Source organism: Gallus gallus, chromosome 3 (assembly GCF_016699485.2).
Source record: "Gallus gallus isolate bGalGal1 chromosome 3, bGalGal1.mat.broiler.GRCg7b, whole genome shotgun sequence".
Lineage (NCBI taxonomy): Eukaryota > Metazoa > Chordata > Aves > Galliformes > Phasianidae > Gallus > Gallus gallus.
In genome coordinates this window covers 4,248,558-4,273,229 of record NC_052534.1, presented here as the reverse complement: position 1 = coordinate 4,273,229, position 24,672 = coordinate 4,248,558, and the positions used below count along the sequence as shown (strand labels likewise).

Sequence of the window (24,672 nt, the reverse complement as noted above, 5' to 3'; positions counted from 1 at the left end):
TAACACTCAAAGGTGGATGCAGCCTTTGGCAAACTGCTCTAGAAAGACCTTCTCTGCGCAGAGGTTTGAACCAGACAACTCCAGAGGTCCACATCAATCTTTCCAATACTGTACATCAAGTGTCATTGTTCACAGGACATCTAAATTATTATTTTTAAGGCTTAGTTTTTTCCTCTGCTTGAACTACAGCTTCTACTACTTCTTTCTATACTGCAGGGACCTGATTTTGCCCTTCAGTTATGCGTGGAGGTCTGAACAGGAGTTGTCAAAAACGTGTATCACTTGGAAAGGGCAGAAACAGCCCCTACAGTGTTCTGTCTTGTTTTCAACACCCTACATCTCCACAGCTCTGTACGACTCAAACGTAGGGTAGTCAATGGAACAAGATGGGTCTGCCCAGAGAGGGGCCCAGGTTTCATAGAAGGAACTCCCCAGCAGAGGTTGCTGCCTCTCCCTGCCGACTGCAGCTGCAGGGCCAACACATGAGCTGCAGTTGAGCTGCACCAACCAGCCCAACACCTCACGCTTTCCAATTAGCTGTTACCTGTGACCATGAACTGAATTGTGAGGTACAGGTACAGACTCCAAAGTATGTCTAGATATAAGGAAAAAAACATATTACAGTGAGGGTGATGAGGCACTGGAACAGGTTACCTAGCGTTGTGGTTGGTGCCCCGTCCCTCAAGGGGAAGTCTCAAAGCTTTCAAGGCAAGGCTGAATAAGGCCCTGGGCAACCTGACCTAGCTGTGGTGTCCCTGTTCATTGTAGGGGAGTTGGACTAGATGGCCCTCAGAGGTCCCTTCCAACTGTAAGGATTTTATAATTCTATGCTTTCTGGCATACTCAAACTGAGTTTTGCTTCGCGGAACAACACAAACCCAACAAGTTTCTTACTGGGTAGGTCAAAAGGTGTGTATGGCCCTTCGTGGTCATCATCGTCATCATCTTCTTCCTCTTCCTCATCATTTTCATTGTTCTCATTATCCTCATTCTCATTCTCTGTCTCATTGCCAGCCTCAGCCACATCCTCATCTCGCCGTGTGCCGTTCACGCCCCGCTCAGATGAGTTGCTTGGACCTGTTCCATTCTCCACAACGTGCTTGATAGGTATTTTAATTGCTACTTCTGATTCACCATTGGTGTAAGTCCTGCTGTTGATCAGTCTTTGTCTCTGTTAATAGAGGCACAAATTCTTGCTCAAAAGACAGATTTTTAAAAAATCTAATGCTTTATTTTTATTTTTCTCTTAAAGAGAAGGGGAGGAACAGAGAAAAAAGAGATGTGCAGCGTTCTTTAAACACTTGGTTTTAAAAGCAAAAAGGGATGGATTTTGGTCATGCATAATGCAGTAGTTGCTTGCAGGAACTAGACAAACATCACACAGACACAGCTTTTATGAGATAAGGACCAGTAACTGTTGAACTGACTGCAGGGATACAAGAAGACAAAGGTCAGAAAGTGTAGTACCATCTTATAAAATAAGCCATGTTAACATCAGATCAGATCAAGGCTGGAGGCATCTGCTGTGAGCAAGAGCTACAGGGAGCATAACCACATAATGACTTGAAACTTTCTCTACCAAAATCTCCACGGGTACAGATAGCAAGGGGTGATTTAGTGCAGACATCGTCAGAAGGATGGAACTGGGAAAAATGCACACAGGGATCCAGGAAAATTCATAGAGGTCCATTTTGACCTGAATGCTGCCACGGGCAAGAGCAAATTCAGAATGAGATAGATAAAGAAAGAGAGGGGAACAAGAGAACAGACATACCTCATTGATTAGCATACGGCTGGCCATGGAGAGACGTGTTTTGGGAGGAAAGTGGCTGGTTATCATGATCCGGAGCCCAGCCTCAGAAAATGAAAGCTGGTGTGGGTAAGCAGACAGCAGCTCATCCACCATGATCACTGAGGCTTTACGGTGGAAATTCCCTGCAACCAAGAAACAAAGAGAAGCTGAGGTCTTTGCCCACCACCAGCCTCTCTTTCCATCTCATATGGCTCTCAGCAGAACAAATCCACAGGTTCCAGAGGTCCTTTGTAAGAACCACTCCTTCAGCCACTCCACAGCCTCCTCTGGATTTAACTTCTGTCTTTACACAGCAGGTTTTGCAAATAAACGACCAATATGGTATCTCCATTCATTCTCATTCATAGCAAATAAAATCTGTTCTGCACAGTTTATTGTAGGCCTCTGTTAGATGGATCATTGCTTCAACAATGGTCACTGCTGAGGTGGAGGCAATAAGGAAGTATTAATTCCACTATTATAATTTGCACTTGTGTGAGGATATTGGCCTCATCCACCATCACCCCTGTGGGATGGGCCCAGAGTCCTTGGATTGAGAAAGCAGAGGCAGGATTGGGACACAGCAGCAGAGAAACCCAAGATCTTCCCCAGCACAACTGCACTCAGCACTGGCAAACGTTTGTATTACCATCGTCATTCTCAGTCCTACAGCATTTGTGTGCAGTCCTGGGGTCAATGGGTAAACCTGACTTTATGCTTCTGTTTTCCCAGTCTAGCTGCACTGGTGCAGTGTAGTTATCTTGCCAGCACAGTTCCACTGTTGACTACAGAGAGCTGTTCCAGTAACAGCAGCTTCCCCAAACCACAGCACACCACGCTCACAAAAGCCTTCCCTCTGCTCAGCAACAGGGCAGTAATGTGATAGCAAGCATCTGGTAGACTCAAAGGGTTTGATGTCAGCAAGAAAAAACATCCATGTTTCACGTTCAGTTGCTTACTGTATACATACTAAATCTTTCAATCATTTCTGTGGGAAAACAGCTGGTTTTGTTTGTTCTTTATGGAGTCAAGGAGAAGAAAAAGGGCAGCTTGTCTGTACACAGAGGCCAGGGCTGTTTTAAATAAGACACAACCCGTTCTCAGTTTAAAGCAGTGACTTGGGGAGTCTCTTATTGCTGAGGATAGGTGCATAATAATCCAACATTTGCTACACGTGCTTGTTGCCTGCTGCAAAGACAAAGCACGATCTGTTGCGCTCTGTGCATGCAGTGTAATTTGTGCTCACCAGTGCACACACACACACTTACTGCAGCTGTGCTACAGAAGCAATGATTTTTTTAAGCTAAGGAAACATAAGTGGGGCTTAAGGGGCACCTCCCTGCCTATTTCAGCGCTGAGCAGATGTGCCCAGCCCACAGTGCAGAGCAGGCAGACAAACTTGTAAACATTCAGAACGATGCAAGCAAGCAGGGTGACTTACTGGAACAGTTACCTTTCTTTAGTAACACCACTGTGGCATCGCAGTTGCTGTTATCATCCATTTCTGTGTTATTTGCCAATCCGTTCACCATGTTTGCAGCATTCTTTGTCTTCCTTTCCAAGCAGTGTTGAATGGTAGAGTTGTACCTGCAGGAACGAAACAAGTTCTAGGTGTACCTTTGCAACTTCTATGTGCATTGCTTGACACTGCCTTTCCTACATTCCTGGCCTTAAGGACATCGAGGGATAGATAGCATGCCACAGCTTCGTATCTTATTTTGGGTAACCAGGAGCTGACACAGACATGGGCTCAGGATCTCACCACGAGACTCAAAGGGAAGGGCAGACCATTGTGAGCACATGGCTGAGGCCCCTACAAACCCACCAACAGCCGGGCAGGTCAGAAACATCTGTTCAAACTACAGCATCACTTTAAGAAAACAAATCCACTCCAGATTGAAGCAGCACAGCTACCTGTTTTGTTGGCCAGTGCTGCAAGTGTGAACCTGCCCTCCATATTAAAGCTTCTAATTACTAGAAGTAAGAGGAATTCTGACTTGTATTCCCTTCCACCAAGCCTGTTTTGCTGCTCTCACTGAGAATTGCTCTCCTAATATTTACTCTGTTCATCATTTCAAAACAAACTTCTACTCTCACTTGTTGAGAAAAGACCAGTGGTGTGCTTGGTGGCTGGCAGGTTTTGTTTAATGTTCCAGCTTCAATCCGGGTTTCTTTTCCACTGGCTTTTAGAAACAAGGCAGGAGGAGGGGAATCAAACAGCATCATCTGGTACGAAGGAAGCCATGCAGCTCAGATGCTCATGGAATCAGTGCTGGTTGCGCTGCAGTTCAATCATGGGTCTCAGAGCAAGGAATAATGAAACACGATGGGGTTTTGTGCCCACAAGAAGGTAGAGAGGAATCTCTTACTTCATGATAACGATGTAGATGGCATACATCAGCACCAAGACCAAGGACTCCCACCTGCAAACGGAAGGAACACAAAGTGCATCAGAGCAGGACCTGGTGCTGAGCTCCCGCTGCCTGCTACGTACTAAAATTCATGGGTTGTGTTCTCATTTGGGGTTTTGGCACGTTGCACGGACCATGCCAAACCTCACTGCTGGCAGTTTAACACTCAGCTTCCTCATCGATGGGTTTGAGCGTGGCAAGGTCAAATATAACTGGGTCTTAAGTCAATTTTTAGTTAAAAACAAAACAAAAGGAAAACAAGCCATCGCAAAACTCAGCGTTTCAGAAATCCTCTGAAATTAAACATAAATCCCCCAGTAAGAACGAGTTTAAGAAAACACACAACCCAAGCAACCTGACTCCCCCTAGTGCTTGTGATCCAAATAGAGCTGGCTGAGGGAAAACAAAGCTACCGCTGTCACTCTCTGAGCTCCAAGACGTGCTGAAAACACAACGATCTTGGCAAAACTTCTGATTCTCAAACCCCTCCTCTTCCCATGAACCCTGCGTATGGCAGCTTTTGTGGTGGAAGCAGGAAAAACGAACAAGAAATACGGCCAGATTCGCTTACCAGGAAACCTTTTCGTCGTAAATGAACTGTGGAGGAAAGATTGAAAAAGAAGCATGTTAAACAAGGAATGTGACAGCATGCACCAGGGCTGCAAACAGCCCACCCCACTCCCCAGCAGGTGGCAGAGGGGACAGAGCAACCCAGGGCCTGGGGTAATGGCATTAGGCTCTCTTCTGCTTCCCGGGAACCTTCCAGCTCTCATGTTTCTCCCACCTAGAAGAGCAGAGCAGCAGTCCTCCCCAAAGCCCACAGGGTGCTGTGGAACCGGTGCCGAGCTGAAGGGGTGACAGGGCAAACAGGTGACCTGGAGGAGCTGCGCCAGCTGGTCTCAGCAGGGATACTGCCATCCCTCTGTGCTGTCCTTCAGCAGCAGCTGGGCTGTGAGTATGTGGATTTACAGCCATTTTCACACCTGGTGTCAATGACAGGTGCTCCAACAACACTGAAAACCAGCCTCAGGGCACGATTTCCTTACGAGCTAAGCTTGAGACTCTAACAAGCACTGTTAGAGTCCTGTCAGTACATCTGAAGGTTTCCCTGTGATGCTGTGCTTGCTGGGAAGGAGCGATGTCTTTCTCCTGCATGTGTAAGATGCCATGTGTTGGGGAACACCAATGCTGTGCCATAGAAGTGAAGGGGTTCACTCCAATCTACCTATCTAGCCTTGGCTTTTGGGGTTTGAACAGGCAGATGTTAGGAGGTCACCAGCAGATGGCCGTCATGTTCTACTGCTGAATTCACCAGCACCAGCAGGTGCTGGGAGCGGAGGGGACTGCTGTGGTGGCTTTGCTGGCAGCATCCCTCCCTCTGCTTCTCTTTCCACCTCCAGTGGGCCTCCGTGTGAGCTCTGCTCTAGCTGTCAGTCCCAGAGCTGGGGATGCTGAACCTGGCTAATGCTGCAGCCATGGTGGGAAGGGCAGGGCTGGCAAGGATGCTCACGAGTGGTCCAGGGGCCCTACAGCCCTGAGCTGCATGCAGTGGACCTGGTGCCAGCTGGTGAGGGTCTCGCTGGTCGCTTCTAAGCACCTTCACCTGCTTTCAGCTCAGTGCTGTACGAAGGGGTGGAAGTGCTGTGTACGCCACTAGGAAAACACACCCAGAGAAGTGGTGGAGAAAACCAAGGGAAAGGAAATGGGCTTTAGAAATTACAACAAAACGCTTCCCTGAAGCTAAAGAGCCTGTAAATAGCAACTTGTGTTTGACAGAGCAGCAAACAATAGCTGTATTTGTTACTGGAGGAACACATGACAGCAAGACATTATGCATGCTATAAGTCACAGCCCCAGTCACGGTGATCTAATCTGACAAGAGCTATTTTAGGTTGCACTGTGTTGGTGTGGCAGGGCACGAAAGCGTGTGCATTGACCTTTGTGATCAAAAATAGCACCCATCCCACTTCCTTCACTAATGACAATGACCGCGTCCCTTCGAGTTAGGAAACACTGGGATCTTTTTTCTTCCAAGGGAAATAAGGATGATCAGTTCTTGCCAAGCTTCAAAAGAAGACCAGCTTCGTAACATCGCTTTAAGGTGAAAGAAAACAAACATACAGCTAAATCAACACCAGGTGAACGTGATAAAGAAAGTTGGCCCACTTCTAATGGCTGTGATGTGGAGTTCACTCACTCTTATCAGCTGGCACGGAGCACCAAGGAGGTGAGTTTGTTGCTTTGCTATTTCCTACTGCAGCACTGAGATTCCTTTGCTGGTTGAAATGGAAGAAGATAAACTCGCATGGATTTACCCAGCAGAATTTTAAGCTGCCACATTTCAGTGTTGGCAGGGATGTATTTATCTCCTCTCAGGTGTGTTTACGATTAGCAAAGGCACCTGTGGAGCGCAGCTCACAGGAGGGCACCACAAGCTGCTCTCCAAAATAACATAAGCTCAATCTTCTACAAAGCAATATTATCCTCCAAGAAAGATGATTATATTCTGGCTGCAGCAAAGTCTCAATGCCCCGACACGGCCAATTATCCCTATATAGCGAAGCGTTTAAATGCTTTCTAAAATGTAAGGCCCATACAAGTCTAACGAATGAGAAAACGGAGTGCAAGTTGTGCTGTGCTCTGCACAGAGCCAGCAGCATGTCTGCCAGTGGAGAGACAGGGGGCTGGAGAGGCAGAACTCAAATATCAATGTGGTGACATCTCTGTTTGAGTCTACCTTAAAAGGAGATAAAGGATCTGAGCCACTGTGCAGCCTGGGGTCCTCAGCTAAATGATGGAGAGGAGAGAGAATTCTTAAAGTGAAGCAGTGTTTAGACTCTGAAAGGAGAAATCCTCATTTGCCATCGTCTGAGGAGCAACACTGCGTAGAACAAGGTTGCTAAATCACTCGGGAGCTACATCTTTAATCACTTAAAACGTTCTCTCTTCTTCTCATTTTTCTGTTTTTCTCTAACAGGTGTTTAAAAGGCCCGTGCAGTGATTGCTGTGGAGTAATGCTGAAGAGATGGGGGCCTGTTCCACATCTCCCGAGCCACAACTGGCCATGAAGTGCTCTGACATCTGCATCGCAGCTCTGGCAATGCCTCCAAGCCTTGAGTTGGAAAGTCCGACTCTGGCTGCACAAAGGACCTCTAACCTCTTCAGGACTAAAAAAATTACATCTCTCTGATATTACAGGGTATAATTCCAAAGGAAAAGGATTTCTGCAGTTCTGTAATGCCTATATGAAACACACAATCTAAACAAGCAGCCAAATGGCAGGCAACTGCCCACATCTGTGCTTCCCTTGGAGTAAACTAAGGGAATCATATCATAGAATCATAGAATGGCCTGGGTTGAAAAGGACCACAATGCTCATCTGGTTTCAACCCCCTGCTATGTGCAGGGTCACCAACCAGCAGACCAGGCTGCCCAGAGCCACATCCAGCCCGGCCTTGAATGCCTCCAAGGATGAGACATCCACAACCTCCTTGGGTAACCTGTTCCAGTGCCTCACCACCCTCTGGGTGAAAAACTTCCTCCTAATATCCAACCTAAATCTCCCATGTCTCAGTTTAAAACCATTCCCCTTGTCCTATCACTATTCACCCAACACCTGCTAGATGTCTTTATGCTCATGCAATGTAATCTATTACAATTAGTGGATGTGGTGGAGTTCATTGGGCAGGAAGTTTTTGGTATGGTGCTACTTGTCAAGCTGTCAAGCAAAAACAGAAGTTTTTAGTTTTGCAGCTCATTACTAATAGTTAGGTAGCTTTAATTCTAGCAGCAGCATTGATGCACAGATTAGATTGAAGACGAGTGCAAAAAAGCTGACCTTGCAGAACGAAAGCAAAAACAGCTTAAGGCAAACCTTCTATGTGAGATTAGAGATGTAGGCCTTTGTGCCTATAGAATATGCACGTGGCATATGGATGTTTGAGGAGTGAAGGCAAAACAAAGCACACCATGTATGAGGTGCATAAACTTCAGGAATACAAGTGTTCATCCTCTGACTCCACGTTCCCTTCTTCTTGTTTGCATATGGGAATTAGCCTCACAAAATCACTTCCTTCCTTGTGGAATGTATAGCCCTAGACTACATGCCCAAGCAAAGAAATATATATATATATATATATATAACATGCACAACAGCCTTTGGAAACTTACCACAATGAGTGCAACAACAGACAGTGTATAGTAGATTGAATCTCTCAAGAGACTCCATGATGACAGTGCAACAACCTGGGAAAAGAGGCAGAGAGAGGATGTCAGGCAGGGCCAGGTGTAAGCCACAGGAAGGCCGACGATGGGGGATAATTTACACCATTCTGGATTGACCCCTGAATGTATCAGTGCTTTTCCTGACCACATTCTCCAGTCATGCTCATGCATGGACATTAGCCAAACAAATAGCAAATTCGTTCTCCTTTCTATCTACAAAAACGTCTTATTTCAGAGTGTTATCAATGCATAGTTTCCCAGATTTCTCTGCTTGTTACAGTGTTGTAACTGTCCTGACTGCTTGCAAAACACATACCAAAAAAGATACTGACCATCACGCTTTAAAATCCCTATGGCCTCTTAACACTAATGTGGATGTAATTTATGTCCGGTGTAAAGTCTACGCTAACACTGGCAGGTAAGAAACTCTCATGTAAGAAAAAGACACCCCCAGTATAACAAAAAACAAAGCAAAACCCTTTGCAGTCCTCGAGTCAGATTAGGTCTACGCCAGCTGACAACACGTACCTATGCACGTAAGGATAGACAAATGGAGATGCTTCACAATGGAAACTTCCAAACGTAGAAACCTGGAGTTAGGTTCATAATTGCATTCACAGACCTTTAATTAAATTGTACAGATCACAGACTGATTTTCAGAGTGGAGTGAAGGCAATGTGCTCCTGCCTGGGACTCCTACAAACTGCTCACATGCCACAGACATCCTACCAGCTCTTCCTCGTGCGTAAATATGGACAATAGAAGCCCAGGTCTCCTGAGAGGGTCGAGTCATTGAACTGAAGTCTTTGAGCCATTTTGTCACTGGGAAGAAGAATCTGATGGAGGGAAGCCTTGCACATGAAGTAATCGTGCACCCAGGCTAAAAGGAGCTAATTAGCACTGAGGGAAACGGCAGCACTTCCAGCCTGCTGACAGGAGTTTTGTAGTCTCGTTGTAACTGTCAAGACCTTGAAGGCACAAGTCGTGCTATTCAGTCTTGCAGCAGCCAAGGACGGCATGTAAATCTTAATGCACTGCAACCCTCCTAAATCACCATTAAGCAGATCACAACCGAAGGCAGAAAGGAAATCAAGGAAGCAATCAGCTTGGGTAGAAACATGATGAAATTTAAGAGTTTGGAATCAGCAATAGTGGAAGCCAGAGGAAAGGGGAGCCAAGCGCCAAGAGACAGCTGTAGAAAAACACTGATCATTTCCTCCAGTCAAAGGAAGCACGCAAAATTCAACCCCCAGACACAAGCCTGGGAGCCCTCGCTTAACTACAGCACTGGGGACTACATATGGCCTCTCCAGAGCAGAAAGGAAGAGCTCTTCTGTGTGAGCTTCAGTGAGAGCAACTCCCCATGACCAGATGAGGCAAAGGCCCTATAGCGCACACTCACCTGCACATTGCACTGCTGTTCCTATGAGTAAAACATGTCCCAGATTAGAAACTGGGTTTTCCACTATTGACTCTCACCCTGAAGACTGTTATGCGTAACATTTACTGCACAGAACATTAATTTCCCTTTCTGAAGGGCTGGAAAGAGCAGGGTGCCCAGAGCCGCAGTGGCAGCATATCCCGAGCTGAGGCTTCACCATGCACCCTCTATAAAATTGATCCTTCTCCTCTGCTCTTCCAAATTATTTCTCTCCTCCTGACTGTGCAGAAGCCCCTCTCCCAGCATCTTCCATCCAGAAGAGACGTGGTGACAGAGGCCACCGAGCTGGCTGTTTAAAGGCTATGTGCCTGTTCTCCCCATTGCCCACAGCAGACAAGGAGTGGTGCCCTTCCTCTGCTGTAAGCAGTGTGCTGTCTTTGTTTGCACTGTGGCTTATTGCAAACATCATGCAGATCACGCAGGTCTTTTTATTTTTAACTTAGATATTTCAAATCAGACCTCTCATTTCAAGTAAGCTGGTAAAGATGAGTCTCAATCCCAATCGCAATCACATGGGTAGCAATGGGAGAATTACAAAGTCAATTCTGAGGGCTGCTAACCTGATGGCAACGCAGGATAAATGCCTGCTAACCTGATGGCAACGCAGAAGAAGAGTGTATATCCTTTTCATACAGAGGACCAGCCTGTCCTCCAGTACTGTGGAGGAGATGCAGAGCTCACGTACTGACTGCTGATAGCACTCCCATGGGTAGGTGTGCTTGTTCTCTCTTTTCCTCCCAAAGGAGGGACTCACTTCACTGCTACGTCCTTCCTCCTTCGTGTAGTACCACAAAGTGCATTGCTTTTGCCTGTTTTCCTCCTGCCCCTCACGCTGAAGTTGCTCCAAAAGCCACGGCTTTCCATGCAGCTCAAAGCAGAACAGTGTGAGCAAGGTACCTGCCAGAATAAACTGACACAGCCTTACCCAGCAATGCAGCAGAACAGGCTAAAAAAGCAGGCAGCAATCACCAGCCCAGTACCTGACAAGAGGTAGAAAAGAGCTGTAGGATCTGTGGGAAGCAACCAACCAAGTTGCTTCACAGCGGGGTTAAACTTCCTGTTTATGCAGGAAGGGTAAGACCACAAAAGAAGCTACAAACCCACATCGTTTCATCATGCAAAAGCCTCTGCGCTGCCTCCCATCCTGAAATCTGCCTTTGTGCCGCTGTGAACAAGCTCAGAAATTACTGCCAGCACTTCCCATGTCTCTTTTCTCCGCATCTACAATCAGCACAACCAAATCCTGGTTTGATAGCCACGGGAGCTCAACAGCAGTAGCCTGGGCATGAGATTCAGCTGGAACAAAGCATCTGTTGCAGTAACGTAATTCCTATGGGTCATTTCAGCAGGAGAATCACCTTCCATCCACTGTGAAATCCCCATCTCTTAAGGGGCTTCTTTGTCAGTAATTGCACTGGCAATAATAGCATCATTAGCACCATTTTGCTTGCCCTACGTGAATATAAATGGAAGATGTGTTGGAAATAAATACCATTATTGGATCTGAACGGCCTTATGGAAATCCAATCCCTCATCCTGAAATCAGGTATTTGTGAGAGAAAGAAACGACGTGGTAGGACACAGCCAACCTGCCCACAAGGACATATCCTTGTATGCCACGCTGTAGTGCTAAGGATTGGACTGTGCTACGTCTGCAAAACTCCACTTATGTGCCATCATAGGTCATCTGTGTCAGTTCTGGGTGGAGATAAGAAAATCTGTTCCATCGTGCTCGGGTAAAACGTAGTAGGTTCAACTGCGTTTTACAGTTCAATACAGACTAAGGTTCCTTCAAATCTCAAAAGCCACAGCAGTTAAGGAGATATTCTTACAGTTCCTACAAACAGAGGCACTTAAAAAATCATGGAGCTCTTCTGGAACCTGGAGAAACCTCTGGGGCAGTTTCTTGAGCCTTTACTTTGTTATGGGCATCAGCAGCAACGGCACAAAGCTGCTGTGTGCCATTGAGGTCATTTCTCTCCTACAGGCCGCCCTCCTGATAGAGCTGAGCATCACTGCCTACCTCTGGTGAATCCGTCAAAGGCCTCACCCTCTGGGACAGCCTTGTGAGGCTTCATCTCCCAGGGTACATTTCCCCTGACAAAGCACAGGCTTTCCACTTTGCCATTCATTACTTTAGGGCGTCCCTGCTCAGCTCCAGTAATTGCAGAGATCCTGCCACCTGCCTGTTCACCACCACTGGTCACAGTACCGATGAAGCATCCTATATTAATGTGAGACAGTGGCACTGCCTCGTCTGTACTCCTCTTTATGTTAAGCTACTCAACTGTGACTTCCAGCATGGAGTCACTCAAGAACCTCCATGCATTTCCTGGAAGACACATCCCCATGTGTTAAGACTGAAGAGCAGGGCCAGTCTGGAAAGGAAGATGTTTGCTTGGGACTGAAGCAACGCAGAAGCAATTCCTTGCCTTGCCTCAAGCCCTGTGGTCTAAGCTCAGGTGAACTGAGCAAGCAATATCCCTTCCTTGTACAGGGCGTAAAGGAACATTTTTACCCAGCAGCAGCACCAGACAACAAACACGCATGGGACTGCACGAGACTGCAAGCCTCAATTTCACCAGCATCATCCCCACAGCAGAAGGTGAGTAGAGCCTGAGCCAAAGGGCACTGAGCTAAAGCCCTATGCCCCGGACTTGGGGTTGGTGCTCAGCAGGCAGGTCCTCCTGCCTGAAGGCAGCCCTCAGCAAAGGGAGCGCTGCGGATTACGTCTGTGGCTCAAAGGCTGCAGACTGTGTGCACTTCGAAAGGTCACGACCAAAAATAAGACAAGAAATAGCAACCCCGTGTTTAATATTCTGCACACACTTGCTCTCTCTCTTGATCTTAAACGTATCAGTCTTAGAGCAATTGCAATGAAGATACAAGGCAGGAAGGAATTTCGGAAGATAATTACTACCATCTTCCAGCAGAGCTTGTAACTGCCTAACCATCAGGACCTGCAAGTTAATTTTCACATAACTTGCCTTATTTGGGGAGTTATTACGTCCCACTTGCAATGAGCAATCAGTCGATCAGAAGCTTACAATCATCAGCTGCAAAACAAACAGCAAACATCACAGGGTGCAAGCTTTCCCCCAGCCAGACACAAACAGACCCGAACCTGTGAGTCGGGCACACTTATTCCCTCTTTCTGGGGGGAAATGAAACATGGGTGACAGCAGGGTCTGAACATCTTCAGGTGTGCTGCAGGGAGCTGGGGTCGGAGCTGCAGAGGCACGAGGCACCGCAGCAAAGGGAAGGCTTTCTGTGCTGGACAGCCCCATTTTGCAGGTGAAGCGAAGGTGAGCAGGCAGAGATGCTCCTTTCTATAGCCCAACATGGTATCTCCCTGCTGCTGACACGCTGAGATCACAGCCATCCCAATGTCCCAGGGCACTGTGAGTATCCAGCTGAACCCTCTGACCATAACCTGTACCAAGTAGCTCCTGGCAAGGAACCCAAGTCCCCCAGTGTAGCATTTGGGCTTGCTTGGAGTTTTGACCGATACTAAGCTCTCCCAGCTGAACTTAAGCAAAACAAAATACAAGCAACTGCCAGGCCAACAAAAAAAAACCAACCAGACCTTAAAAATGCATGTTTCTAAGCCAGTAATTGCTGGGCTGCCCTGATCTACCAGACTCACTGCAAGGAAAGCTCCATCCAATCACCAGGTCCCTAATTTTACTGCTGGTTAGCTGTTCTCTGCAGAGTTCAACCATCACCACAGCTCCCGATTCACACACTGTGGACCAACTCAATCTATTTTCATTATGTCATCAAGAATATTTGCTTTCTTAAGCAGCTCTTGATATTTTCATTACCGTGGCAGCCATCTGTCTCTGTGACATTCTCAGAATGGAAACAGTGGACATCCTCCCAGTCTATGGACAAAACCAAAAACATCTCCTGGCTCCATTGGCACTTGTAATCATCCCTGAGCAGCATGTCTTTTAGCTGGGTTTCTGCAGAGCCAAAGCTGCCAGCTCTGTGGCTCCTTCAGTTCAGATTCAGGAGCCAAACCCCAACACCACCACGTCTAGGTTCATGTGCCTCTCTCCCCACAGAAATGATGCAAGCAGCTTCAAGCCACATTGCTAAACCAGCACCCAGTGCAAGAACACTGATTCCAGGCACACTGCTGGCCTTGCTTTGGGAAACAGAATCACAGAATCATTAAGGTTGGAAAGACCTCTAAGATCTCTAAGCCCAACCCATCCCACCATACCCACCATCCAAGTCCCTCAGTGCCACATCCCCACGGCTCTGGGACACCTCCAGGGACGGTGACCCCACCACTCCCTGGGCAGCTGTGCCACTGTCTCACCACTCTTTGGGAGACGGAATTGCTCCTAACAGCCAACCTGAACCTCCCCTGGCACAACGTCAGGCCATGCCCTCTTGGCCTATCACTGGTTACCCAGGAGAAGAGACCAAATCCTACTTAAAGTAGTTACTCTTGGAATGACCAAGACCTTTCAGTGTCCATCAGACCTCTTCAAAAGGAGACCAGAAGGGTCACGATGTAACAGGTACCTCTGACCGAGCTCATTCACCGCACCCAAGATGAAGCACAGCTTGAAGTCCATGCAGCACTGTGGAAGACAAGGCATGACCCACTCACAGAATAGGACCAAGGGCCTTCCTCAGTGCTTTCTGGGTGGCAAACAAAATATTTGCTTGGACAGCAGACAGAAGCTTGTTTTAGAATCATAAGACCCCAGTCCCCAAGAAAACACTGTTTGCATTCAAGGGGGAGCTGGAATGGAATCTAATCTCCTTGATCTCTGAGAGTTGGTCTGCTATCCGCCAGTGCCAAACATCCCAGCAGGAAAACCCCAGGGAAAAGGAGCACTGTGCTGCATTTCCAGTGGGTGAGCATCCTCCTTGATTGCTCCTTCAGGGAGAAACACTGATAATGTACAGATAAGGACGCAAGAGGCAGATGAATCTGTTCAGCTGCCCATGAACTTCTGCTGCTGGCCCAGCTGCTTGACTCTGTGCTAGGGCTTTACCACGGCATTCAGAAAGGCTTCAGCCTCTGAACTGCCGGACTGCAGCCTATGCTGTTCATCAACAGCCTGAGTTTCTGCAGGGCAAAGAGAACGGCACCTCCTGCTCCTTCTCCCTGCTCTCCTCATGCTCGGGGTTTCACAGACACGTGGCCACGCTCACGGCTGTGCTCCTGTTAGGAATGCACGCCCTGTTTGGCTTATTGCTGGGTTTCTTCTTTGTATTCAAGTGTGCAACAGGCGTACATCAGTGAAAGAGCAGGCCCACCAAAAACCATTGCCAGCACAGATAACTGTCGTGCCCTACGCTACGAAAGCAACACGGAGACCCAACGCTGTTGGCACCAAGTTCTTGTTAAACTACTGCTTCACAAGTTAAAACGTTTTCTGCTGCTGGTCACAGACCAAAGAATTAAAAAGAAACACCAAAAACCATTCCGATTCTCCCCCTCCCAAAACTCCTCTGCAATCCAGAAGTAAAAATAACCTCACGAACGCAATCTCCAAACCGAAGGTCAGTAATGACTCCAGTCCAAATTACTTGTTGTCTGCGAAATTAAAGCTTAAAAGATTAAGATGCATGCAAGCCAACTGTACGACACAAGTAGGTTAGAAATAGATTACAAAGGTCCCAAATTTTTCAATAAAACAGTGTTCTACCTGGTTATTAAAACTCTGTTCACAGTTTCCTCTACTTGGCTCTTCACTGTTCGTAACATTTCCCTCCTGGGTGTATTTTCACACCCTGACACAAAGCTGAGGGCACACCAGTGGATGACTCCTCCATGCCTGCCTCCCTGCCCTGCTACCCACCACGGATTACCACAAAGCATCACTCAACCTCTGTTTGAAGGGCAGCATTTGGTAGCACCGCATCTCTTGTAGCATTCTTTTACTTTTCTGTAACCTTTCTTTGCCCATGAAAAGCAGATAAAACGCAGCAGCTAAGTCATATGTTTGAGACACATCGCTTAGCTGTACAAATGATAGAGCGTATGCATTAGTGTCACAGATAAATGAAGAATCAGCTGCAGAGACACCCATCCCACAGTCAGCATCTGGGGAAATGAGGACTGTTCTGTAAGTACTTCCATACACTAAAACCTTCTACAGCTCAAAATTCATAACTACTCTCATTAGACAGATCTTCCTCTGTGTGCCCATGTAAGACAGAACCAGAACATTACAACAGGATCCAAAAGTAAAGCTTCCAAGCCTCACAATCACAGTCAAGTAGGCTGCACTCAGCCATCCGCATGGGTAAACTTGACCTTGTTGGGGTAAATTTGGTCAGGGACTTCCAAATTAATCACAGGTTGAGTTTCTCAGCTTCCAGAGGCTCAGATGAAGACATTGTAAAAGAGATGTGAATTTATGAGTATGCCCCCGGAAAACCCAGCCTTTGCCTGTCGTTTAGTTTGGCCATCCAAAACCACAGGCAGCTTCAATCAATCATCCCTCTTTGAAAATGAATCCTCATGTGCCAAGGAGAGACACCTCGGGCGATTCCATTGCTCAGATCAGCAGGAACAGAAAAATCCCCCCAGTCCAGAGTTCTCACTGGTGATCTGCAAAGTCTCATCAACACTAATTGGAAGAGAAAAGCAACTGAAGCACACCTTCCTATTCTCAGTAGCAAGCAATGGCATGAATCCTTTTCATATAATTTAGAACCACCTTAGTTTTGAAATTAGTAAGACGTGAGCCCGTTCTGGTGGTATGGGGGTCTCTGACTTGTACTGGATTTCAACCTTTTTCACATCTTCTGTATTGCTTAAAAACAAACAAGGGAGACGAGGAGAGTCATAATACTCAACACTAACAGCACTATCTTCACAGTTGCTTGCAGCAATTTTGCTTGCATTTATTAACACATTGCTAGAGCTTGCAACAGAAAATCCCAGCTCTGGGCTGGCGCAAGACAGCCACATGGTTAATCTCCCCAGTCTGTTGACACTACTCAAACCAATCCAATTTCCAGCCCAATTCTGCCCATTTTGTCTGTGTCACAAAGAAAATAGGAGCACAATAGCACATTAAAGCTGATTTTTGTCTACATCAACTGCTTTTTAGCATGAGAGCAGCTCTTCAGGAGACTTACAACGCTCCCACAGCTATTTGGAAACCCTAAAACAAGGCATAGCAGCAGACGGTATAAACAAGTTGGGTGGTTTTCAGACACCCATCCTGCAAGCAGCTCAGAGTGTGGAAATGAGTTTGGCTGCAATTGCTTGCAGGACTGGGGCTCTAGCTACCAAGTTGATCGATTCCTTAAAATTTCCAAATTAAAAGCGTAAATAAAGAAACCAAGTGGAAGCTTTTTCTAATTGCTGCTTTGCTTGATGGCTTCAGGCAGGCTGCTCCCATGCTATTTCAGAGCAGCTCCTGAGAATGCAGCAGCTCTCCCTGCTCTCCTCTTTTCCCTTTGCACTGCATCAGCTCCCGGCAGCAGCACATGAGTGCTGGCTGTGATCTCCCCTGGCCCTACCATCCTCCTCCAGAGTGGGAAGCCTACCTGAAAGGCAGAGGAGAAAAGCAATGTAGGACTCTGTTGGATGCAGCACAGCCTGGGGAATGCTGGGGCCTGGAGGTAGGGCAGTGTGGGCACTGGGCAGGAGGCCTCCCCTTCTAAACCCGCCATGCTGGATGAGGGAGCCTTGCTATCAGTCTTTAGGGGACTTCAGAGAGACATATCCTGGAAGGAGAGCACTTTGCTAGCTGTTCCAAGCCTCTCGGGGCATCTGCTTCTCCACTGGGAGAGTGAAAGCTGTTCACGTGGCAAAAATGTCAACGAAAGGAGCAATGGGAGCAGCACTTGGAGTCAGAGGGAGATGCACTCTGAACAAAGAAAATGCCATAGGATGCTGTATGTCAGGGGAAAAAAAAAAGTCCCGTGCCAGCTCTAATTGGCATCTAAAATGACAAGTTCGTCCTTTTGTCTTTAGTCTCCCTGAGCTTTGTTTTCCTGTCTTTAAAACACTCCTTCATCTCACAGAGGTTTGGGGAAAATTAATTAATCGTTCATCAACCGCTCAGATACAACAGCAATGACATCGGCAGAAGTTCAAGAGGAAATTAATAATTCTGCCTCTGGAACAGGGTTTGAATAGAGCCTGGTAAATAAGGCAGAAGGGCACACACTGAACAATGAACAGAAAACAAAATAATGAATAGCTGCTCATTAAGTGAGTAAAGTCCATTCTGTGCGCCGAAGGAGGCAGGGACCCTATGGAGAAACCAGCATGTGCTCGTGTAATTAAAGGCCATAATAATGCATACACAGTGGAGGGGGAAGGGGGGTGGCAAGTTAAGGTTGTGCAAAGCATCTTAAAGCTGCTATTTTATAACTTATCAGTGTTTGACTTTCAACCTTAATAATGCTCTTTTAACGCACTTTTTCGGTGCGTGGTGTCATACACAGGTGTGGGCATCGTGCTTTTCTCTCCAGTTCCAGCAGTGGGAAGTCTATGCTGATTTGTTCTGGGAAGGGTGCAGTTATTAGCCATTAAAGGCTTAGAAAAATAACCAGAGTTGGTGTTTAAAGACACGTGTACCGATTTCTTGGGGCTGTGGGTATTTGTGTTTAAAGACGGTCCTCCAGCCCATGGGCACTACAGCAATCCCAAGCATCCAATCCTCTGCAATTCCTCACGCAAACTGGCACTAGGATCATCTTGAAAGTGTCCCCCCAGCTGGTGAGATCCTACATGTAAGACATTTAATGACCACTAGCAGAACCAGGGAAGACAAAATCAGGACAAACCAGGCCTGATCTCAGTTCTCTGCTTGGCAAAAAGACTCACAGAGTGTGCTTGGATGACCTAGGGCAGCCAGTCCTTTCCTGCTCTTCCGAAAGCTGTCGTGCCTGGAAAGCTGAAGGCATTTACCAGAACATTTTGGCTGTGTTGTATCCTCCAGAAACAAACACCTCCCACCCCCAAATGAAGATGACTGACACTCTCTGTCCACCCCCAAACTCCATCAAGCCTTCTCCACTGAAAGTTGTCATTTGTAGCTAGTTTATTAGCAGGCTTCAGGCTTGCAGTCAATAATGTGGAGAGTGGAAATCAGAAGAATTAGCTCCTCTGTCATCGTGCTGAACAGTTAATCTTCTTCATTTGTTTGAAAAAAGCAACCCGAGGAGACAGTCCTACTGATTACAGGAGAAGATCTCTGGGAAACGCAGATCTGTGCCCTGGGAAAGCTTTGGTAATTAAAAACTAGCCTGAATCAATTAGCTTTTCGTGGTAAGAGTTGCAGGAGAACCACTAAACACACTGAACAAGAGCTTGTAGCTTTCAGCTGCATGTTCCCATGCAAATCAGACTTGGGTGTCTGAAAAGTCACTCTGTGGATTCTACCCCAAACCTCCCCATAAGGAAAATGTTCATCTTCATCCTGAAAAAGTTCATGGTTAAAACAAATAAAATTGGATTATGAATGTCCTCAGGAAAGCCTAGGCTCTCTGCTTGCTTTCTCACACTGACCAAGTTACAAAGGCCTCTTCTTTCAAACTGTTGTTCCAGAGCGACCCTCTTGCTCTGCATTGATCCTGTTATCCTGCTTCATCTCTTTGCAAACAAGTCTGTATGGTGAGATTCCAAAGAACGCCTGACAAGATCATAAAACTACTGGGCACGTTGACAAGCACTAAGGTAAATGCAGATTCAGATATTTGATTATGCAGAGTCAATCATGTCAGCAATTCAGACAGCAGCTCAGATCTCACAACTTAATTACTTTAATTTCAGATGAATAGTTTGTGTTGTCGTTTTTAGTTTGACATACTGCAAAACAGTCAGACATTATGCTAGGAATGGACAGCCCTACTGTTAGTGAGGTAAAATTCACTGTGTCCTTGGGAACATTCAAAATCTGACTGCAGAAGGCCCTGAGCAACATGGTCCAACCCTGCTTTCATCTGGGGGTGGTGGGAGGCTCTTGGTTGCACACCTCCAGAGGCCCCTTCCCACATTCTGAGAATCCAAGGATATAAATAATGAGATAATCTACACGCCAAACCCTTCTCATTTAATTCCAAAGTCACGTCAGTCGCCAGCAATGCCCCTTGAACAAAGGCAGCATATTTCCTGATGCTCCAGAAGTGCCATCATTACTCTGGAGGACTCCCTCATGGCTCACCAATTGGCATTCTTACCAGCCAGATGCACACACGCTTCCACGCTCCTTTCCACACACCAGAACATCACAGCACACCCTTCAACAGCTACCCGGAGGATGTGCTCAATAACCAACTCTTATTCCTTTGACCACCTACACATCTCAAGTAGCTTAAAACATCCGAGCTGGTATTTGCTGTTCTGCTTTTCATTTCAAAACACGTAAGAGGAATAGAATAGGGCCCTGTTAAAAAGGACAAAAGCAGGGAAGTTTGTGGCAGGGTTGCGAACCTGGCAACTGGATTTCACAATAAAGCCAAGGCATGTGATGAAGCAATTACTGTTAGGAATCATTAAACGCTCTTACCTGTCCTGCAAACAGCCCACACACACCAATAATACAGAGAATGTTAAATACAGCAGAGCCTACGATGGTTCCAACGCCTACGTCTCCTTTTGTGATAAAAACACCTGAAAAACAAGTTGAAGGCAAGCTGTGTAAATTGGAAAGTACGGAGTTTTTCCTCTAAAATTGCTCCATTAATGAATCTAAAGCCATGCACCAGCTCTGCTGCTTTTACTCATATTTAATAGGGCGACTTGCAGCGAAAGGTACCAGGGAAATTAAAGGCAACAGAACTTTCTGTGGGGATTCAGATCGACTGTCTAATGAAAGCCAAGCATCTTAAGCACTCCTAAATCACCGACCTCCTAGTCTAGCCGTACACATTACAGAAGACAATAAGCTCCTTGAGAGCATCTTGTAGGACACAGATCTGCAAGAAACTATCTCCTGTAAGACATCCCCTCACCATTCTCTGCCCTCCCACCTATCCCCAGCCCTGCTGGCTCCACTATGCAAGTGTGCAGATCGAGAGCTGTCTGGCCACAAGTTATGTGCAAGCTGCACAATGCCTCTCAGAATGCATTTTGGGGCTCTGTTACAAACTCCTTTCAGAGCTCTTCTGTCAGAGTTGGTTAAATTTGGCTGATGAGGTTAATGGTGAAGAAGATGAACTGACAGACACATGCATCGTGGTACTGCACAAAATTCTTTCCTTAGGAAGTCAGCCTAAAAATAACACTCCATCCCCTGCTAGCTGTCAGTCTGTTTAAATTCACCATTTGCTTTTAAGTTTCCAGCAGTATTTTTCTGGCTATTGGAGTTTATTTTTTTCTCTACTTTTCCCTTTTCTGACACTCTTCTGTAACACACGTTACCCAGAAGTATGCCTCCCCCCACCCCCAAGAGCCATTCAGTATCTGGTGGATCACACCAGCAAGCCATTAGGGTTCCTCTAAGCTGTCTGAGGGAATCTGATACTATTTTTGCCCTGCTGCTGCACTACCCTTAACTACAATACAATCTGTGGGCTTCCATTTTGTGGCTTCAGGGCCAGGCTGGATGTGGCTTTGAGAAATGGTCTGGTGGAGGTGTCCCTGCCTATAGCAGGAGGGTTGGAACTCATCTTAAAGGTCCTTTCCAACACAAACCACTCCATGATTCTATGATTGTAACTTCCTGGATTCTGAGGCTTTGATCATCGCTCTCTGCATCATATGCAGTTTGGTGTGAATTAATCTGTGCTCTGTCTCTGACAGACCCTACTGAAGTAGAAGGATCTTCTAGAGAAAGTATCTAAGCTCAGCAAAATTCCATCACTCCTCTTCGGTGATGGAGAGCCCACCTTAACCACCAGACCAGGCTGCCCACAGCCACATCCAGCCTGGCCTCGAATGCCTCCAGGTATGGAGCATTCATAACCTCTCTGGGCATCTGAGGACAGAAACACTTTGCCTGGTCATCAACTCAGAGGCTGAGGAGCCTTAGAGCTAGTGTAGCACATAGCACAAGAGGGTGGACAGGATGGGAGGAGAAGGCTGTGTGCATATGGCTCAGTGCTCTGTACCTTGGCTGTGCCATAGCAAGGTAAGGCTAACAGATAGTTATGATGAACTGCAGGCATTTCTGACCCCGCTTTGGCTGGTAAGATTGTAAGATTGAACCACTTCCAATGCAGCCCTGCTGTGAGACGACTGTACTTCTTTAGTGCCCCTTTATCTAGTGAGAATTCCCCACGTCCGTGAGGGAAGAGGCACAAATATCACAGGTGCTTAGCAATCTCATGTCAACTCTGAAAAACAGCACGGCAAAAGAGGGGGTTTCAAAGAGCAGCACGTTAGTTACCTATGACAGATGTAAACAACTCCGGAGCAGAGCTTCCAGCTGCCATGAAAGTCGCCCCAGCCACATCTTCACTAAGATGCAAGCGCTGCAGAAAAACGCATCAGTTATTGATCACAGCACCGACAGGTGGATGGAATTCAACTAGAAATGCTACAGTCTGCTGAGAGTGGGAAATCACCAATATGCGTTTAAAGGTTAAGCAAAGGGAAAAAAGTCATCAGAGGTGCATATATATATATAGATATACACATACAAGGTGTGCAATACGTGGCTTATCTCATCTACGCTGCCTGTTACAGGTAGGGCTGGAGCCGAGGCTTCATCCATCCCCTGATCTGCTCTGAAAATCACTTCAGCCTTGGATAGTTAATCTGTCTTCACCCTCCTTTCACTTGGATCATCGTAACAAATACTTACCCCCTACAGCCCTCCTCTAGGAGCACACGGGGACTGCTCCTATTTAAAACAGTGGTTTCTGGAAGGAAAACGGCCCTCTCCTCTACGAAAACTTTATTGGCATATGCTGTTTTCAAAGATTTATTTGGCTAATTGCTTCCTTTATGTTTTCCTCCTACCCACTGTTCCATCTGTGCAAGTCACCGTTCAGCAAATGTGACGAAGCTGTTAAAACCACATGCCTTGCTGGCACCCTTCGCAGTTTAATCTGAGGAGCTAAAAAAAGCCACCCCCTGCCATACGGTCATAAACTGCTGTGCTGTTACTACACAAAGCTGCCTTGCTCACATGCGTGCCAGTCAGCAGCTGCCATTTTACAAGCATGGGGAAGGCAGCCGACAGCGGTGGGAACATTTCCCTAGCAGACCTGAAGGTTCAAAGCAGCACAACCAACCTTGCAGGCCAGGAGAAGTCTTTCTCTCCCCTCTGCCCTTCCTAACTGTGCAGAGTTACTCTGCAACCTTCTCGTTATTAAAGGACATTTGCAGAGAGAAAAGATTGCTCCTGGAACCCCATCTTCCCAACTCCAACTTGATTAAAGAGCCCATAAAAGAGATTTTAAGCCTGTAAAAGAATTCAACTCTACCCACTCAACGTATTCGTACAATAAAGAATTCTATGTATGTTTCAGGGACGAGGGAAAAGGAGAAGATATGCCCTAATCAAAAACGCTTTTTAAGCAGGAGGCCAATGATTGCTGTGCTGCTGTAAAAGCTTGTGGAACCTGATAAAACACGGCTTTATGGAGAGTGATAATAGATAGCATCAAGGTAATTATAGAGTAAGTTTATAGGAACAGAAGTACATCCCCAAAGGCAAGGTTCTTCTGTCGGATTCTCTATGGGTATACAGGAGCACTCACACCCCAGAAGTCAGTCCACAAACAGATGGTATATTTTGAAAGGATCAGGAATTCAAGAAAACCAGTTGAGTTGGTTAACTAGCAGGTTCCCTTGAGGACATTTCCTAGATAATTTACTGCAATATGTATGATGACTAGGCTGACAGAACAGGTCAGAAAATACAGCCCACTGTGTAAGAGTCAGAAATGTACTCTGGTATCTGCAGGCCATGTTTGCAATTGACACTGTGACATCAGTTGTGTCATACCAACGCGTTGCTACACCAAAGAGTAACCGGACAAAGGTAGGTACAAACAGTTTGAGGCAACTGGGGCTTTGGTTTGGTTCTAAATATACCTGAATGAAGAAAGAACACGAATAGCTATCATAAGAAGTGCTCTGGAACCAATTTTCATCTGTACACGTACCTGGGAGCATAAATGCACCCAAACTCAACAACCACTTTCCAAACTAATGGAGCTAAGCCAGAAAAAGGGCATTTATTTCAAAATCAGTATATCTGATCCGTCAGCACGTCCCTGTCTCCTCTCCTCATAACAGCAGCCTCCCTTCCTTTCAGTCTCATGCTGGCCGTGCTCAGATTTAGCCTTAAGAAAGCTCAGAATGTCCTGCCTTCGTGCTGTCATCCTTCAGTCACCTGAATACTTAGGCACTGCCATGGTGGAAGCTCCTGGGGACTTGATGAAGAAAACCAGGCAGCACAATTGGGTGCTGAGCTACAAATATCAGGTTAGCTTACGGTCAGATTCCATCAGAGCTGTCAACACAGATGATTTCCCCTACTATCTCCTACGCCTTGACCCAGGGCCCAGCACAGCTGTGGTGGGTGACACCGGCAGGCAGAGCAGCAGGCAGACCTCCAGCTGACACAGACATGAGCCTGGCAAGACTGAATGAACCACGTTGTCTACATGCAGCAAAGGTTTCCTTGCCTGAGACTGGAGAGGGCTTACAGTCATTTCATGCACACGGTCTGTGTTCATCCTGTCTTTGTCTGAGCTGATTCAGGCTAAAATATAGTTCTTATCTTCTAAAATTTTAGCAAATCAGCCTTAGCAAAAGCAGGGCAGAGCCTTGTTCTGTTGCTGGAGGTGTTTAGGAGCTTCTTTACAGCCGACCTAATGCCCTGCAGTGTCCTGAATGTAAGTCAAGACATAACTGCTGT

At 46.6% G+C, this 24,672-nt stretch overlaps 1 protein-coding gene across 2 annotated transcripts in view; it reads right to left on the bottom strand.

Moving 5' to 3' along the window:
* SLC24A3 (solute carrier family 24 member 3) overlaps positions 1-24,672 on the bottom strand; it is a 140,006-nt gene that overhangs the window by 23,064 nt on the left and 92,270 nt on the right. The window contains exons 5-12 of one of the 2 annotated variants that reach the window (XM_015283392.4): positions 22,189-22,273; positions 20,368-20,471; positions 8,374-8,448; positions 4,775-4,800; positions 4,162-4,215; positions 3,234-3,379; positions 1,775-1,935; positions 895-1,171 (exon numbers count right to left, since the gene is read on the bottom strand). In XM_015283392.4, the coding sequence (XP_015138878.2) occupies positions 895-1,171; positions 1,775-1,935; positions 3,234-3,379; positions 4,162-4,215; positions 4,775-4,800; positions 8,374-8,448; positions 20,368-20,471; positions 22,189-22,273 (928 nt within the window). The remainder of the gene's footprint in view (positions 1-894; positions 1,172-1,774; positions 1,936-3,233; positions 3,380-4,161; positions 4,216-4,774; positions 4,801-8,373; positions 8,449-20,367; positions 20,472-22,188; positions 22,274-24,672) is intronic. The other variant, XM_015283393.4, reaches the window with a different exon arrangement.